This window comes from Prinia subflava, chromosome 3 (assembly GCF_021018805.1).
Source record: "Prinia subflava isolate CZ2003 ecotype Zambia chromosome 3, Cam_Psub_1.2, whole genome shotgun sequence".
In the NCBI taxonomy this organism is placed as follows: domain Eukaryota; kingdom Metazoa; phylum Chordata; class Aves; order Passeriformes; family Cisticolidae; genus Prinia; species Prinia subflava.
Genome location: NC_086249.1, coordinates 33,673,577 through 33,693,205, shown reverse-complemented (window position 1 = coordinate 33,693,205; position 19,629 = coordinate 33,673,577). Strand labels below are relative to the sequence as shown.

Sequence of the window (19,629 nt, the reverse complement as noted above, 5' to 3'; positions counted from 1 at the left end):
ATTTGGAATTTAGACAAATGCCTTGTATATTATACCTTAATACTCAAATCGCCAAACTCTGGCAGAATTTGTATAACGACGTATCTACAATTTGAATAAATGTCAAAGAGGTACCAGTCTTTCTTTGGAAATATACTGCTTTTATGCTTTATTTAAAAGTCAGTGCAACTGGATATTCAATCCAGGCACCTTTGAGGTGTTTTAAATCTAAATGATAAGTGTTTTATTTGAAGACTTGTATTTACCTGAAAATTATCAACTAGCCTCCATTCAATGCTAGAAGAAAAAATAAAAAAAGAAGAAACTGAAAAGTGATCACTAGAGAGTGAGTATCCCTGCAAGAGTATGATATGAGAAGGTTTCACATTTGACATCAGCTCCAGCTCAGAGAAATGTCTGTCCTCTCTGCTTTGCTCCTGCCCAGGGATAGCCGGACATGTGGCCTTTGTGTAAACAGCTGCACATCTGCAGACATACTGTAGATCTGATCACCACCACAAAGCTGTGAAACAAGACTGCCAGGTTATCTTCAGCTGGGTCAGCACAGCCCTGGAGGTAGGAGGAGGAGGACAGTAGAGGTTACAGTGCAACCATGCAGCTGCCCAAGGTACAATGGAATCAGACTAAGGCAGAAGGCAGTGTGAGGACTGCAGTGCAACAGGCACACTCTTCTCACCTAGAGTTACTAACTGTGAGTGTCTGAATCCTCTTATATTTTCACCTCCAGCAGAATGCACAGAAAAAGCAATGCCAGAGGGAAAAAATACTTGTCACACAACAGAAACTGCTTTGTTTCCTTTTTGAGGCCTATGTGCTACACTTACTATTAATGATCATTTATTAAATAAATAGCTGAACTACTGAAATCTATTCTCTGCACAGATTTCCTCCTTGTCATTTAGACACCTTCTTGTACCAAAGGTCTTTATCGTACTTCTCATTAAATCATCAACAGAGCTTTTTGAGGAGTTGCTTAGCTAATTGATGTGCAATTTGGCAAAACAGTAGTACCAAAAGTGAAGCTGTGTTTATTAAAGACATTGTATTACATCCAAAATAATAGTTTTAATATCAATCTCCAAAGCATAAGAACAAAAACTGAGCATGAGCATCGACAGAGCCTTAAGAACAGTGAACATGAACTGGAAATCCAACAAGTCAGGAACAAGCAGCACCACATAACTACCTGCTCCTGAATCTGAGACTGGTCCGTGGCAAGAGGGATGAGGGTTCCCACAATGACGTGAAGGTGGGTCTCCAGAGCGTCGCTGCAGCACGCAATGGCCGTGTGGCACACGCGGTGCAGGAGGTCACAGCACAGCAAGAAGCTGCGCCTGGACACGTCTCTGACCACCAGAGGTCTGTCAAAGGAAACAGTGAAATCAAAGAAATACAAACTGCCACTGTCTCGAGTACCAACATTTTACACATCAAGGAATCGTAAGGGAAAAGGAAAAGAAAATCAGGAAGAATTGATTCTAAACTTCAAAATGTATTGACCCAATGAATTAGCTCTAAAGACACAGACAAACTGAAACACAGTCAATTTAACTGATCACTTTAGAAAATGGAATAAAATCTTGTTAAAAATATATATACCAAAAAGAAAAAAAATCCCCCAAAGGGTTTTAGATTATTATTTGTCAGGACAATCTTAACAGAGGCAAAATAAAATGGAAAACACGCCCTCCAAACGCCACCCTATCTGGAATGACCATTAGTTTTAAAAAAATTAGCTTATAAAGGACACCTGGAGATTATCTAGTCCAGCTTCCTCCCTGAAGCAGGGTCAGCTTCAAATTCAGATCAGGTTCTCAGGATTTTGTGAGGCTGAATTCTGAGGTCACTCTGAAAGGAAGCATTGCTCTCCAGTGCATCAGCAGCCCCCGCCTCAGTTCAGTGTTCAGCATAACAATAATAATGCCATAATAATGGCATTTACTATAAAATCCACACATGTCTTCAACATCTCAGGGTATGAAATGCTTCAAACCATTGAAATGAATCAACTGAATTGATTGGCTTGAATCCAGCCAAGGAATCAATTGATACATAAACTCAGAGACATATAGGCTGATAAATGTCTGGGAAACTCAAAATTAAACCTCAAGTAAGAAAGTATCTGTAGTCTTCTTATGTAAAAGGTAAGAATCCTGCTTAAATTTTAACCTGAAAAAGGACCAGTTTTCTCAATCTGAAGGCCAGCTAAGATAACATGTACCAATTCTCACCTTCCTCTAGATACTTAGTGGTGAGAATGTAAATGTCAACACTCTTATTAACTCAATAAGCACATTTTATTTAACATCTGCTTACTTTGCACTTAACTGCACGTTTTGAATTTTTCTGCCATATGCTTTAAATTCCTAAACACCCTGTCATCAAAATCTCCTAACACTGCTTGTTTCTACAATTTGATAGCCTATTACAGATACAAAACCTGCAGTATATCAAACATCTAAATACACGGCTAGCACAAAACATTCCATATTTTACTAAGAGTTCTACATTTAAATTCTGAAATGATAAAAGAATAATAACTTAATTTTTAATTTTAGCAAATTATAATTAATTTTACAGGTTAATGAACATCTGCTAGCAATATCACAATGTAAGGTTACAGGGGCAGGGGAGCACAGACAGGAAGAACTAGAGATAATTACTTTGTTTACCTGCTATTGATGTGGTGAATCAGGGTGTAAATTACATCTCGAAGGACAAAAGCCCAGGCTCCTCCTAAACTGTCTTTGATCTCTTTAAGTAATAGACCAACAAACAAGTGATAAACCATAAGAACTCTGTGTTTCTTATACATATTTTTTGTATCTGATGCATGCTTACAAAGAGCTAGAAGGATTTTCTGGAATGAATCCTAAAAATGAATAAAATATGAGTAAAAAAATTATTCATAATGTCAATACAGATATCAAGAAAAAACTTTAAAATTTAATATCTAACGTGGGGAAAAAAAGCTTCATTATATTTATTGCTTTAAAAAAATGACCTACAGAGAAACCAATTCTCCGAACAGGACTATAAACCATATTTTCCTTTCTTTATTCTACCTACATGAGAAATGCTATGCACATTTTTCAGAAAGCCAAATGGTTATAACAATGTCTATAAACAGAGAAACATCACTTAAAACCCATGAAAACATCAGGTAAGAATTCAATCTGTATTTTTTCAAACATATAGTTTGAAGTGCAAGATGCACTATTTCACGGAACATGGCACTATAGGTTGTAACTGCTAAAACTGTTAACTTAAAAAACACTAGGCAGGTTGTGTAACATTTTAAAAAACTCATTCCACTGGCCAGTAATATTAACTTTTACACTCAAAAGATTTAGATAAAATGTAGTTCAGAAAAGTTTTTTTCCTACTTTTAGATTATTTATAGGTAGGCAAAGGAAGTTGTTGACAACATATGCAATAAAACAGCATAACATTAAAAAGATACATTTCTAAGGAACAAAGTTACAAGACACTAATACATTCATGATTTAGTGCAAGGCTGTATAATTTTCTATGTCTTCATATTTGCATTTAACAAATGAAAATCAAGTGTCAAATTATATCCCTGAGTATAAAATTTCACACTGTCAGTAAGAGTAAGTAAATTTTGTATTTTAATTGTAGGTTGTATTTAAGTAAAACTGACCGAATATAATTATTTTAGAACATTTGTGGGACGTGTGACAAATATGCCACATTTTAAACTGTGCCTAGTACACAGATTTCACCAACCTTTAAAATAATACTCTCTACTTTATATGTATTATATAATGTACATAATTACATAATTTACACACTTATATAAGACATATTACACATATAATATAATAATAAATAAAGTAATATAAGTATATAATGCACATGACTGTGTCCCTGAATTTAGGACCTCTTCGATTTCAGAAGGCAAACACATGAAAAGGGTCTAATGTTGTTCATTTTCCTCACATAGAAATGATGAAAATGTCTTATTTAACTAACAGGTACCCAAAAGAGAAATTTTGCATTATACAGAAAAAGAAAATCATCATTACATGCTTACAGGGCTTTTAGAAAGAACTGCTACAATACTTCTTAATTTGCTTTTATGACAGTTGCTAATATAGTCCAAGGTTGCCTTAATCACACAGGATGTAAAATGAGGAGGATTAGGAGCAGGATCCAGTTCCCTAAATGAATAAAAAAGAGATTTATATTTTTCTTCTTAAAAATCAAGCCACTTGTATTTAATACAGTAAGCTTTGATGAATAAACACATGAATTCCTAGAAAATATTTTCTGCTTTCAAATAGATGCACCAAAAGCAACCAGAAAAGTGACATGCACCTTATTTTGTAAGGTTGTTCCTCTGTGGTAGCTTTCACAACTGTACTTTCTTAACATTCTTTTACTTTTTTTTTTTGAAAGATCATATTGTTAAAACCTCACAGATTTGTCTCATCTAAGGTACTTAGTCCAAAAATCTAATTACAAGTCATGGGTAAATCATCTGCATTTTTTAATTGTGGGAACAATCTGGTTGAGGAAAAACAGGGTAGTGAACTTTTCTGGGACCTCAAAAAGAAAAGAAATTCATCATGGCAATTATAAAAGTGCATAATCTAAGTTTCATCACTTTTATTCTTACCATTTCCTTCTCGGAAAGAAGAGCTTTGTTTACAAGCAGACATCACAGTCTGTTCATAAACTCACTACAAAAAGATGCTCTAAAGAGAGTTTTTAAAGTGTCAGCCATTTAATTTTTGGCAGATTTTCACAGAAATGCTTTGGATTCCTTCAACTTAGTAGTTTTACAATAAAGGTATCTTCTTCCAGAACTTTACAAAATGCAATGTTTTTCCAAAAAGTTTGTATCTGAACATAAAAATCTGGAAAATTATTTTGCAAATAGAGATATTTTAGGACAACAACAAAGACTGAAAAGCTAATAAACATGAAGATATTTATGGCACTAGGCTATTTCTATTAATTAGGACTTTGTTTATTTGGCATTCCTTAACCAATCTCCTTACCAAAGACAAGAGCTGCCACTGCAAGAACCACTAAGAAACAGCTCTCTAAGAAACTTTACCTCTCTGTGACTTCTAGTTACTAAAGACGATTAAAAGAACAGCTTTAACTTAGAGACTAAAACCTGACCAATTTTACAGAGGGCAGTCCATCTAAATTTGAACTTCTCTCAATTGGCAGACAACAGTCCAGCTCAACAGCACTCAACAGCACTCCCTTGCCCACTGCTCATTCCTTCCATTGGCTGCCTTACAGAGCTGCTCCTTCCTGATCTTGGGGAGAAACTACCTGAGAAGGCATGACTCTGATATATCATTAAAGTAACAATAAACCCTCTCAGCTTCAGGGTAACAATAAACCCTCTCAGCTTCAGGGTTACCTCCTCTTATGCCTGAAGAGCACATTTTAATGCACATTGTTAGACAAACACACTCAGCATTCAGAAAACCTACAAGTACATACCTTGTGTATTTACTTAGCTCAGATCCTTCTTCGACTGTGGTAGCAGCTGGTTCATGTAAGGTCATCAACAGCTCAACCACAATCTCTGGCAAGTTGCTATGAGATAAATTGTCCATTTGCTACAAGAAAAAAACAGCACTTTCATTAGGAAAAGATATTTCAGCCAGAATGATTTCTTTGGCTTCTGAGAAAGCCTACATCAAAGTCTAGATTCTCTACCTGTTCCATCACCCACGACATACAAATCATTCATAAACTAAGCCTGGTTAAGCTTCTCCATGGCAGTCACAGGTAGGATAATCTGCTTTCCTACAGTATATATATAAAAAGTTTCATTTTACTACTATTTCTGAGTATAGAGTCTGCCTCTGGAGAAGATGGCTCCTCTTAAAGCACTAACAAAATATTTTAAGAGGAAAATGTGACAGATGTACAACAAAGAAACTTGGGGTTGTACAATGAATAGTAAAAAAAAAAATTATTGCATTATGAAAAAAATTATGTTTCAGTCAAATGTCTGCCTGAAAGTTTCTATTGAATAGCTCCTTGAAAACCCTGGGATAAAAATTTAGCCAGTTTGAATTTACTAAAACACTACCTTTACACTTATAAATTTGAACTATTTACATTATATATAAATGTTTCTTTCTGGTCTGTTTAACACCATAGAACTCAATTTACAGATTTTAAATGGGTACCTGTTTTCCTAAGCAGTTTTCATCCATAAGCATGTCATAGACCTTAGAAGCCATTTCTCTTTGCTCTGCTACTTCACTCTTTCCATGGCTTTGATAGGCAAAGAACGGGAGGATATTGACAAGCAGCTTTGGGAAACAGTCTGCCAGAACTTGTCTCCAGTCCTTCTCAATCTTGTTGGCAAGTGATTTCACTTCTTCAAACTGACTTCTAATCACCAGGTGTGGGACCAAAACTTTGTAACAAGACCTACATGTAGTAAATACATTTCCAAAATGTCTCTAAATTACTTTTTTTAAAAACCTTGAGCATCATATAGTAAATATCATCCCTCTACTGTATAACTACTGTATAACTACTGTATAACTGAGAATCATTGTTGAGCTACTGCTACACACACAAAAATTTCTGATCTGCATAAATATAATACATGTGATGCTTGGAATACATTTCAAAAGTTCTCAATACATCACTTTATAACAAAATCCTGATGCTACATTTAGCAATTTGAGACCCTGTGTCATAATTGTACATAAAATCTAAATAATACTTTCCTCATATGGTAAACTTACCTGTAGAACTCCTCAAGGCTACTATAGTTCAGAAGAACATAAGGAAAAGCAGACAGGCTATATCCACTGTCATTTATTTTCAGCCACTCCATCACCAAATAGTCTAAATGTGATGTCATAAAGTTTTCTATGCTTTTATAGCCGAAAATGTCAGACACTTTTTTCAAAACCTGAAATGCATGAATTAAGATTGCAAAAATAGCATAGAGAGTACGTGGTATTAAGGCAAACTGGCAATATCACACCTCCATGTGCACCCCCAGCCCTTTAATGAATATTTGTGTAACTCAGCCCCTGTTTTGCATAAGCCATTTTAGTATTTGAATTGCCATATCTCACAAAAGTGCAACCAAGAACTACAACTAACTCATATGAGTTAAGAAAGGATGGCCAGTACCCATTTTGTAGGGTACAGACTGTGTGCAAAAACAGAAAACAATGAATAGAAAGGAGAAAAGGACACATGCACTTGAAAAATCACTGGCATGAAAGGCTGACCTATAAATAGCAATCATTTCAGTACACCCTTGTGAACTCCAATAGAATTCCACAAGACACACACCATCCTCCAACACACTGCAATTATTTTACATATTTTCCACATAAAAAAACTTACTTCCCCCAGGTAGAATGATTTTTTAAATGAGATCTGCAATAGTCAATGTATAAAAGTCTATTGTATATCAGATCTATGCTTTGAATACACAAGATTTATCATTAAAATTGCCTTTCTTGATTTCATTATTTCTATGTAAATCATTAATTATATAGACAAATTAATTCATTTATATAAGTACCACTTTAGTTATACCTTTACAATATTTAACAAATTTCAATATTGAGGAAAACGTTTTGTAGTCTTCCAATCTTCAACTAACCTTAATTTATAACTTAAATATCAAATGAAATGTCAGACTTGCCTTTTTCACAAGCTGTGGCTCTAATCCATTCTCTTTCACAGACTGGCAAATAGCAAACAGAGCTTGCTTTTCACATACTGGGCTGCAGCACAAAACCATGGTTATAAGCATCAGCAAAACTGCTTTTCCATTACCCTGTTTGTCCAAAAGATCTTCAGGACTTGCATCACCCCTGACCTGCAATAAGAAAGTATGAAGACTTTGAGCAAATATTCTGTTAAAGCAATTTCCTAGTTAATAAATCAGCATATATAATTTAAAATTAAGGGCATTGACATAAATACTGCTGAACAAGTCTTGTTTTTTTAGTCCTTGATGCTATAGGGAAGAACTACCTTGAAATTTAAAAGCAGTTCTCCCCTGTTAAGGCATTATGTTGATAAGTAATGAGTTGAAATAAAAGTTACAAGAAACTGCAATAGAAAAGGGAGAAGCTAACAGACATCATCAAGCTGAGGGGACAGAACAAGGACTCAAAGCAACACAGAAACCAGATGAGAAAAGAGCTGAAGGTGACAGTACAGAGGGATGAAAAAGATGACAGAGATCTGAGGCCTCAGCAGCAAGGCCAGGCTGTGACACAGCAGACAAAGGGAAGAGAGATGACATGCAGGTAGGTAACAGCATGACAATAAAAAAGGGAAAATGCAGATGAAGTAAATGACCTAGCATGGTAGCAAGGAAGGAGGAAAAGTGAAAGACACTAAAAGAAAAGTTACAGAAATTCCACAGTACTACACCACACTGTTTTATTTCCAGTCACTGCACTAAAGTGTAACTTTTCCTTCATTTCAAGCTTCTTCTGAATAGTTCAAATTTCTAAGCAAATCTCAGTTTTGTGTAAACCAGTGCTCTAATACCACTGGAAACATGATCTTTCTGAAATTTAGAAATTTGGTTTTATGCTGTGTAAAATATTTAAAGAAATAATTTAATTTACATTGCCCCTTATTATCTATATGTTTTCTAGATTATTGAGGCTGCATTTTTCTATGACTCTTAGGTATTACAGCACCAAACCTGCCCCAACAAATAGTACGATACAGAAGAGCACTCTGAAACACACAGTTTACAAATTTACAGACTTCTAATGTGGGCCAAACTGTGAATGACTCAATATGAAAGGAATTTCCTGATCATCACTTTCTTTCACCAGCTCAGATTACCAGAAGAATCAATGTTTTCAGAAAACTAAACATGATCATGTTAAAGGTACTTTTATTCAAAAGATCAAAATTAGGCAAAACTAATGTTGGTACCAGATGGCTCATTCCTTCCTGAACTCTGAGGTATGCATTCTCAAAAGCCTTTTGCTGGAGCTTCAGGGGAAGAGGTCTTGACATTCCAGAGGAATCTCTATGTTTCACATCTTGAAACAAACTTCAAAAGGAAAAACAATAATTATTAGCATAACACTACAGAATTACTATATGTTATGCATATCAATAAGATTTTGATTTTCTGAAAATAACATTTTTTGTCTTAATTGCCCTGTATAGATTTTTCTTCATTTTCTTATAGAGCAGCTTCTCTCTGGATATCAATCTCCCACATCACAGAATAATTGAAATGCAACGTTTGAACACTTCAACAAAATTTGGTAGGCTTTTATATTCTGTCAAGATTACAGTTCCAGAAGTATCGAAAAGAGCAGCTATGCAGCAGTAGAAGTGACATCCAGTTAAGTGAAATTAAGCATTATTCTTACAAACAGAACAAGTATCTACATTATCACCTGGTAATTGACTTTGCAGCAAGAATGCGAACTTGATGGTGACTGTCTGCAAGGAAATGTGGGAAAGCCTCACTCACAGGTAGATCTGCATTTTTCACATTAAGGATTGCCCACTTGCAATGAGGATCAACCTGAAGAAAATTAATATGGTGATTTAAAATGTACAGAGGATACACTGCAATATCCAAACGATCTTTAGATACTGTTTATAAGTACATATTAAATAAATACTTAGTATGCTAATGAATGTCAGAAAATCTAGGATTACCTCAAGCAGGGCTTTCATGCAATTTAAAAGGGCCACTCTTACTGATGCCGTGCATTTCCCTCCTTGAGATAAATGCCTAAAACAAAGAATACTTGATTAATGGAAAAAGTTGCCCACAATTTTCAGAAACAGTCTAGCAAGTTAGTTTCTGCTGCTCACAGTTGACTCTTTTGTGCTCCATGGGCATGTTTGGGGGGATTTGAAATTTTTATTGGCAATTGCAAACAATATTCTTTTTGGGTTGCTGAAGTTACCCTTTGTCATAATAACTGATGCAATTCAGCATAGAATCAGTCTTTATTTACATACAGCAGTGTAGTGTTTATTGTTCTGGTACTATCTTGTGAATGAACTTTTGGCTACAAATATAGCATGACACAGAAAATCTGAGAAGTTAAGTGCTGCATAAAGATTCTACAGTACACACAAACAGCAAGACACACAAGAGCACTACAGTCTTCTTACTGACAGCAAAGATAAAAACTAAAAATCAAAACTGCTATGTCAAACAGACTCCTGCATTAAATAACATACCAAAAGGCTCCAATGACTGTCAGAAACTGTCCTCTGGCATTCCCTGCCTCTTCAGCATGTTCCTCAAACTGGGCCAACCCTACTGCTAGAGGGAGCAAATTATTTAGGATTACTTTACAAACTTCTTGATCTCGACGATACAAAGAACACACAGTACTGTAAAGAAAAAAAGAAAAAGTATCTTGAAAAAGCCACCAAATCCCCTGAAATAGATGTAAAACAGGCTGAACAGTTTCTTTCTTACGAAAGGGGCTTAAGAAGCACATCAACATCGGCTGCAGGCAAGAGGTGCTCTTCAGTGGGGAGCTCCTTCAACAGGGTCAGGTACTGTGGAATAAAAAACCAAATTGAATAAAAAACCCAAACAAAACCAAAATGGAAAACAGTACATAGGAAAATAAGTAGACCGAAAGAAAAATTAGGAAACTTTTTTGTTAAATCTTACACAAAACCATGCAGGAAGACACCTATCATCTGTATGTTAGACTGAGCATCTTTTCATGGAAACACTGTCACGCAGTAATACAGATCATCAAATTTTAGTCCTGGCAGTAAAAAAACCTCCTTTGTAAACTAAGACACAGATATTATTTTACTACAGAGACTATTTCTAGTTCTTTAACAGATAATTAATTATAAAGGTAAGATATCTATTTTTCTCAACTCTTCATTTTCTGTCTTACAAATTCGTACTGCTGTTTTCCTGACTGTATACAACACACTTCAAAATCACCAAATGCAGCCATTTCAAGTCTTCCCAGGGGACTGATGACAGGAGAAAGACAATGTATACTCGAGAAGACGACGCAATTTAACAGCAGTACAATTCCAGAAGCGGGTCTGCTGTACAAACCCCTCACACTCACCATGTGCAGATGCAGGGGCCTGGTGCTGCCAAAGACGCTGCCTTCAGTCAGCGCCAGCAGCCTCCTCTGAATGTCAGAGGCTCGGAAGCTCAGTGTCGGAACTCGGGCTGCAGCTACACAAATACACAAGAATCTCACAATTTCAAGGAGAAGTAAATCCTGCTTTGTCAGCTGTTCTTCAGCTAATGGGCTCAGAGCACCTGGAAATAAGATTTTTCATGTAAGAAACGCTTCTTCATATAGGAAGAGGTGGAAACATTTTAGGTCTTTACAAAACTAATATAAGTTCTCAAAAATAGAGTACAAGCAACCTTTATGTTCATTTGTTATTGAGCAGTTAGGGCATTTTAAGTAAAAATTAAAAATGAAAGATAACATCAGTACTTGTAGCTCCTAATAGGAATAAACACATTCATGCTCCTGTCCCTCTGAAGGTCCAAATATAGAGTTAAGAATTATTAGTCAGGAGAAGAAGAAAAGTTAAATAGGACTACTTTTAAGAGAATTAAGCACAATCTAATGAAAGACAATTATTCTACAAACACATTTTCTAGTCTTTGCCAAAACTTCTGACTCTGAAAAAGTTAGCGTCTCTTCTTGCATTATTAGATTTACAAAATCCTCTCTAAATGAGCTCAAACACTTCATTAACATCTTTAAAATACTGATGAAAATTATTATTGCTTAGAAAGTATCTGGTTCAACCACGACCTGCTTCAACTATTAATAAAGCAGCACAATTTTGTACATCAGTAACTTTCAAGCAAAGAGGTATTTGCAAAACCAAGCTTTTGGAAGTAGTCTGGAGGTAGGGAAGACTTACCAGTTACAATTTGCATGTCACCAGATTCATTTGTATCACTGATGTCCGTCACTGAGTGATCATCAAACAAATTATCAGATGCCCAGTTATCTACTTCCATGATACTCTCGTCAGGATCACTCCTGAGATCCACCTCTCCCGGTACACTCGGCTTCCCAGTAACTGTCATCTGACAAAAACACCACAGCCTTTTAAAGTTGGCTTTTAGGGACAAAAGGAACACCACAGACATAGCACAAGGAGAGACACTGCAGTTTTCCACTGAACTAGAACAGTAAGGGTGACACAGAATTGATGAACTTCATCCTTTGTGACAGACCTGCTTTCTATACCTTGCCTGAACTATTCTCTTTAGGATAGAAGCTTCCTCAGGCAGATACTGATCTCTGCATTTTAGATTCTGCCAAGGACAGTGCTAGTTTTTAAAAAACAGTTCTCTCTGTAAGACCCACCAGCTTCTCACCATACTTCATAATTACAGAGAAATGAAAGGGAGTCATGTGACTTTCTGAAGGGAAACTAATTACTACATTCCTTACCAAATGACAAGTTAACAAATGGCAAAACCTCCAGCTCTTCCTCGGCTGAAAATCAGGAATTTGCCTACCTAGACCTGACTACAGCTCTAAGTGACAAAGAGAAGTTTTAAGAATTGTGCTAAACACAATTGTGCCACACTTCCAGTTTTCCCAGTGGGCAAGGAGTAATTCACAGTTATATTTAATACCCATATCATAAACACAAAAAACCCCACTCCTTTACAAGTGCATTGATGTTAACTGTCATGTGATACAGAATTCTTTTGTATATACTTCTATTGTAACAAAGTATTAAAAACATGAAAAACAGAATAAATTTGTTTTGATCAAATGTTATCCATCTGCTCTTTTTTTTACCCTAAGTCTGTGTTCAAATGCTAAATAGAAATGTTTCTGGTTAGGAATTCTCTATAAAACTCAATGTATTTCAGTTTACTTTTTTCAGTAATATGTATGTCATTTGGTTTGCCTCCAGATTATTGTGCTGTAAAAACAATCCTCTCACAGAAGAGGACTGCATTCAGAAACAGACAGAATGTACTTACCAGGTTCTTGCAAATATCTATCAGATCATTCATAAATTTTGATGTTAACAAGCGCAGGAATATATTAGACAGCATCTTGTTAGCGCTGTTCTGTAAGGAAGCAAGATGTACAGACAGGTTAATTTTTTTTTTCTCAGGAATTAAATGTATGATACTCAATTTCTCGATCTCATTAATGAAGAAAGAAATTTAAACTCCTTTATAAACTTTACCTTGGTACAATTGCACACACATTTTGTACACTGCATTATCAAAGTCCTCAGTGTGTTGACCTGGGTATCTTCATTTAGTTTGTTTTTAGACTGGGAAATGCTTTCTCCGGCATAATGGATGAGAGACTAAAAATGCAACACAGTTAGAAAACCTCAGTGAAATGCCCTTACACATTGGCACCTACACAGGACACACATACAGACAAAAGGAAATGGTTCTCATTCATACATTCTCATTCATACAGCTTTGATATTCAGTGTGCATCAATGAATCCACTTTTTTTTCTGTGATTCTTGTTGTGCTCATTTTGCTCAGAAAGTGACAAAACCATGGCTTAGATGTGCTTGAAACACTAATATTTTCATCACAAAAGAAAAACATAGCATATCTCCATGAAGAGTAAGTTTTGGGTTTCTGTATTTAAACAAGAAAACATCTCAGATAGTATTACTAATAAAAATAATAGCAATAGCTGTCTTCACACTGGCTTGACCCATCAAACTATCTTAAAATCCTGAATAGAAGACCTATAAATGAAAGGAATTGTTATCCTCTAATTAGTCCTTTGTCTACATGTCCATGACTTCCATTTTTTTGAAAGATGTGACTCAGAGACGTATCAATATTTAGAATAATCTCCACTGCAAAACTCATGTGTTGGTGTACTGACAGAATTTCAGTGACTCCTCTCTTCCAGCAGCAGTAACATATTTAAACCTCTCTAAGCTACCTTTTCTGAGGAGATACCTTTGCTCTGAAAATATGTCAGTATGAACAGAATTTTATGAACTAATTTATATCCCATGGTTTAATTTTCATAGGTCCCAAATGCATTACTGCTTACCTTAGCATTCTGGAACAACGCTGACTTACAGGCATCCTCCTCTGTAAAAATACCAGTGTGGCAATAGCAACCCAGAACACCAACCAAGAGATTGACACATCGGACAAGGTGCTCAGCAGCAACAACCTTAGACTAAATCAAATACACAGCATAAATACTAGCAGTTCATCACCACAAAATACAGAAACCATACACTTTACCTTAGAAATAGACTGTTTGGGAGCACAAATGTAAAGATGTAACAACAATTTCTAGCTTACCTTAGGACCACAACTGCTTAAAAGCTTTTCTGACATTGCTAAAAGGCAGTTCTCCAGTGTTTCCCTAAGATTTTGGTTGATGACAAGTCTTGAACCAGTCACATTCCTATCTGCCACATTTACTGCAAAGTTACTGAAAATATCCATTTCATCAAATGTAGTCTGCAGGTACAGCTCTTCAACATCAGAAAAATTGTTTTCTTCTTTCCCTTGCACATGTTGCTCACTTGAAGAAGAGACACAGTTTTTACTTTAGCAGCCTGTATATAACTTACAAGTCTTAAATACTATTATTTAAATACAGGAAACATAAAAAAGCAAAATAAAATATTTTTATATTTTTGTGCTTCCAAACCCTGGCTGTCCTTTACTTTCACTGTGGAATGGACAATACCATCCTAGCTCTAACTGAACTGTATGGAAACATGAAATCTGCACACAGATCATACCTTCTCCTGCAGTTATGGAGCAGCATCTGTTTTGTGCTAGGGTCCCTGATCTCAGCCTACTTGACACAGCAGGAACAGAAATCCACAAAGCCCCTGAAACTAGTATTTTTAACTTCTAGTAGGTAGGTCTTATCTTGCATCAGAACAAGTTACACATATTTTAGTCTTATTAAGACAAAACTGCATGTACTCCAAAGCATCAGTGAAAGATACAGCAGCATTCCTAGCTTAAGTACCTATAATGATTAATTTAAAAACATACCATTTAGCATCATTTTGGAAAAAGATCATGGAGGCTCTGCAGTTCTTCATTGTAAGGCTCACAAGAATTTTTTGTAAGACAAGATGAGGAAAATCACTGTAAAAAAGAAAATGGTTTTGTATTTCTTGCAATCAGACAAGTTCTTGGGATTCCTGAGGCACACCCAAACCTTAACCAGATTAATAATGTATCTTCAAAGAAATTTTTCACTACAGATTTCTAATGCATAGGTCACATACCTGCTATGATATGGACAGATAACCAAATTATATACCCAGAATGACATTCTACAGGAAACTCAAAAACCCTAAAGATTCTGCTTAAGCTTTAATATAACAGAATTCTGCATAAATAGAATATGTTTTTCCTTGTAGAATTTTTTGTGTTACAGGGTGAGCTTACATGTAAAATTATGCTACAAAAACTTTACCTGCAGAGCACTGGTGGCAACTCAGCACATTCTTCTATTTCTTCTTCCAAATAGCTGGACAGGAGCCATTTCATTATTGCCTCCCTTAACACAGAACCCAGATTTCTTTCAGAACTATTCTGTTCCATTCCTATGTCCAAATTTTCTGGCACTGAATAGGCAGACATCACCAATGATAAACAACGTACAGCAGAACTGCAACAAAAATGGAATAGGGGATTTGTGAGAAACCATGTGGTATTTGTTGGTCAGCACTCTAAAGCAAAGTCAGTGCATTTTTCTGCATGCACAGGACACATCCAAAGTACATAAACAAGTATACAAGCACGTGTACTGGTCAACTCCTTCATCACAATCTTTGCATTGTCATTTTTCTTGGCTGTTACAGACATTTCCTACCTATCTTAAAGACTGTGTTGGAGTACTTATTTCAGAATAAAAATTCAGAAGAAAACATACTTCTTAACTTCAAAAGAATTAACATTTGTCTGTCTGTCATATCTTTAAATTTTTAGTCCATTTTAAATTTTAGTACATCCTAAATGTGAAGATGGTTGACTCTTCTGCCTCTGCTTTCAGTCTCATTACGTATTTATGATATTTTCAAATGCTTACAACACAAATGTGTGCAGTTCTTGAATAGTCACAACAGCACTAATATTGAGTAACACAGTATTTGTTTTGGTTGCACAGTAAAGAGGAATGTGAATCAGACATAAGACACTATCCTTGATTCCATTTTACCTTGAAGGTTTGCATGCAGGTCCTGAAAATATCTTCCAGAGCTCTTTATCTGTTACAACAAGGTTCCCTTGAATCATAGCTCCAAGCAGCCCAAAGCTCTCCACTTCAATTTGCTGCAGGCTTACACTGCGAATGGTGAGAGTCCAGATCTTTGCCCAGGTTCTCTGGAGCTCCAGCCTGTGGGTGCTTTTCAAATCAGTTTTCTGGTTTTGACACAAAGCTAGCTCTGTGAGACACTTCAGCACGTACGGGGTCCTCTCCCCTCGGCGCTGCTGAGGCAGTAACTGGTGAAGGACATTGAGTAAGGCAGGCAGCTCACTGCTAGGAAGACTCATGGGATACTTGGATATTAGCTGGCTTGTAATCTGTAACCTTGAAAACAAAAGTGAAGCAATTAATACCAGACGTACAGAAATTTGCATTTTCTGAAGTAAATCAACAAACAGACAAAGCCTTCCTCAATTGCCATCTCTCATTTATAGTTTCCAGTATTGAGCTGATTTGATTACTATCCAAAGTTAAAGATTCAGTACTTCTACCATTTTCACTTGTAAAGACTGCTCATCTAGCCTATCACTAACAATTTCTTACAGTTCAGAGGTCTCTCATGGCAAACAAGATACCCCTCAATCAAGGTCCAAGATAAGAAGCCAGGCCTTGGAAAAGTTTTCAGGACAGGTATTACAGAAAACTGTGTGAACTAGTCCAAAATGGCCAAACTCTTAATGGTTGCTATACTATGACACAGCCAGCTTAAAGCAACTTTCCAAATGCTCTGACAATCTAAGTTCACTGCTTAGATACGTAATTACAGCATGTCCAGACATCCAGCTTAAATGCACAACATATTCAGGAGAATGTTAAATGTGAAAGGATATCTGGAGTGATACTTTTTTCATGCAAAGATGTTATTACCAAGGTATGACATCAAAATCCTTCTGGGATCTTTGCACGTTGTCTCGAATGACGCCCCAGCCAAGCTCAATCCTCCTGCGCTTGTTTGGCGCCGTGTCCTCACTGGACTCTCTTTGTGAAACAGCATACGACTGGGTAATTTCAAGGACTTTGGTATCCTCTGTAAAAACCTTTCACAAAGAGAAATTAAAAAGCATGCAAATTAAAAAAAAAAAAAAAAAAAGGCAGCAGTATTTACTAGAAAAGTGAAATGCTTCCAGCCTAACAAGAAACATTAGTGAAATACAGTATAATACATTCCTGAACTGTACAGAATTAACAAAACACAACAGAACACAGACAAAAGGTGTGCATACTTCAGCAAAACATACAGCTCAGTAATTATATAGTCAATCTTCTATTCAAATAAAAATGTTACCTGATGACAAATATCAGCCATTAACTCAATTAAATTTTCCTTCACAGCAACATTACGCGAGCCTGAAGAATACTTCCCTCTGCTACTGATGAGATTTATTTCATTCACCAGCAGATCATACAGGTTGTGTAAGATGCTTTGCCACTTTGTTAAGTCATATGCACCTGTACAATTAAAAGATAGCATGTATCACCCACTTGATACAGTATGTAAACCTACTTAAACAATGCAAAATACAGCCAGAATCTGAGTAAGGCACACAAAGTTCAACAAGTGCAGGCCTGAAAAGCAAATTCTATAATGGAGAATAAATAAAGTAAAAAAGGGGAAAAGCTAAGAGAGAAGCAGCATATAGAAGTAATTGGGGTAGGAATTAAGTTTCTAGTAAACAATTCTTCATCTACCTGGAAAGAATACAGTTAAAGGTAATGGATAGGTCTATCCAAAGTATAAAAAAAAAAATACTAGAAGTAAAACAGGCCATGACAAACAAACATAATTACTGAGTTCTATTCTCTGAGAAGTTTTATAGTGTTAAGTCAGACTTAACTGAAAGGAGTAATTTCGGGGTTTAAATAGACCTGGTAAGACACCAACACATGTGGCAATCTAAACCCAATCTAAATTATTATTTCCTTTCCTCAAAGACTTTGTATTTTCATTTAGCAATTAAAATAGACTTTTGCTTAAAGATGCCCCAACCTTTAATGGAATTAATTAATTTGCTCTTAGTGGATACAATTTGAACACTCCTTTTCACTTTCCATAGCATAAAACTACTGACAAATAATCATCACTACCATGAATGTCTCCAAGACTTCAGAGTTGGTACAAAGATTAAAACAACCACACGCAGCAATTAAAAAAAAATAAAGCTTTTTACTGTACCTCTTCCCTGTGTTTTTGCACCCTTTGGATGATGAATATGAACTTGGAGATGAAATAACTCAATTATTGATTCTTTCAGGGAATCCTTTGGTCTATACTGAGTCCATATGTAAAGCACTGTAGGCAAAATTTCTTCCCCTACTTTGCAAATCCGGATGCGACAGTTGTCAGCAAACTTGTTGCAGAAGATATTCATTGCTCCAACAATATGATCCAGGCCTGCAATATTCCTCTCCTGCCTGTAACACAAACCTAACACTCAAACTTCCAAAAGAAATAATCTCATTTATTTTCGTAAGTATTATTTAAATGTAAATACCAGCAAGTAACAACATTCAGGATAGGATTTGCCTAACAAATGCAGAAGTTATCAGTATTTTAGAGAAGTTACTTAGGTGACATTCAAAGACAAAAGCAAATATATCTGAAGAAGTATGACCTGTTTTACTCAAATCCAATCCTAAATACTTAAAGTATGTTATTTTCTAGCATACAAAAGGAGCACTGGCAACCTACCTTGCAGACTGCATTGCTTTTGAAAAGAAGACAAACATGTCAGAACACAACCCATCAGTTTGGAAGCAATATCCTCTTGTAAGTGTGTGAATTATCCTAGCCACTAAGGCTCTATTAATGGTCCCAGAAGGTTTGAGGTATAAATCGCCATACAGGGTCAGCAACTCTGCAAATGTATTAAAAAATACAGGAAAGTATAAACATATATATTACAGAGGATGACATTAAAAAACCTTGACACAAAATATTGCATTAAAGATACAGAGACCACCACTCTTTGGTCAGTGACTGGCATCCATGTTCTTACTTTCAACAGCAACAAACCCCTGATTTTATAATTAAAAAAAACTGAGTTCTCTAATGTACTCCAAGAGTTATAAGCAAGCATTAAGGTGGAATCACTAGAAAAGGTTTATAGTAACCTTTACAAAAATTATATACCCTTCCTTTAATAAAAGCAACTTGTTTCACTTAATGGATTAAATCCTGACTTCCTGTAGATTTATGGCCCTGCCTCACCTCAGTAACTAAATTCTACTGTGCTCCTTATGATCTAATGCCAACATTTCTTCCCAGTTTTGCCCACAGGCACACTCAGCTAACTCCCATGTTCCAAAGAAACCAACCACCACACAGCAAACCCCACTGGCTTCCCTGTGTTCTCTCCAGTGACCTGCGCAGACCAGGCATCCATGACCTGACTCC

At 35.9% G+C, this 19,629-nt stretch overlaps 1 protein-coding gene across 2 annotated transcripts in view; it reads right to left on the bottom strand.

Annotated features, from left to right (window-relative positions):
- ATM (ATM serine/threonine kinase) overlaps positions 1-19,629 on the bottom strand; it is a 57,082-nt gene that overhangs the window by 33,253 nt on the left and 4,200 nt on the right. For both annotated transcript variants that reach the window (XM_063394592.1, XM_063394594.1), the window contains exons 6-30: positions 18,925-19,090; positions 18,409-18,647; positions 17,521-17,684; positions 17,103-17,272; positions 16,188-16,559; positions 15,444-15,638; positions 15,014-15,109; positions 14,303-14,528; positions 14,043-14,174; positions 13,198-13,323; positions 12,986-13,075; positions 11,902-12,070; positions 11,079-11,278; positions 10,457-10,539; positions 10,213-10,368; positions 9,679-9,754; positions 9,411-9,541; positions 8,935-9,055; positions 7,676-7,852; positions 6,756-6,925; positions 6,186-6,432; positions 5,488-5,606; positions 4,058-4,184; positions 2,673-2,872; positions 1,187-1,361 (exon numbers count right to left, since the gene is read on the bottom strand). In XM_063394592.1, coding sequence (XP_063250662.1) covers positions 1,187-1,361; positions 2,673-2,872; positions 4,058-4,184; positions 5,488-5,606; positions 6,186-6,432; positions 6,756-6,925; positions 7,676-7,852; positions 8,935-9,055; positions 9,411-9,541; positions 9,679-9,754; positions 10,213-10,368; positions 10,457-10,539; positions 11,079-11,278; positions 11,902-12,070; positions 12,986-13,075; positions 13,198-13,323; positions 14,043-14,174; positions 14,303-14,528; positions 15,014-15,109; positions 15,444-15,638; positions 16,188-16,559; positions 17,103-17,272; positions 17,521-17,684; positions 18,409-18,647; positions 18,925-19,090 — 4,127 coding nt within the window. The remainder of the gene's footprint in view (positions 1-1,186; positions 1,362-2,672; positions 2,873-4,057; positions 4,185-5,487; positions 5,607-6,185; positions 6,433-6,755; positions 6,926-7,675; positions 7,853-8,934; positions 9,056-9,410; positions 9,542-9,678; positions 9,755-10,212; positions 10,369-10,456; positions 10,540-11,078; positions 11,279-11,901; positions 12,071-12,985; positions 13,076-13,197; positions 13,324-14,042; positions 14,175-14,302; positions 14,529-15,013; positions 15,110-15,443; positions 15,639-16,187; positions 16,560-17,102; positions 17,273-17,520; positions 17,685-18,408; positions 18,648-18,924; positions 19,091-19,629) is intronic.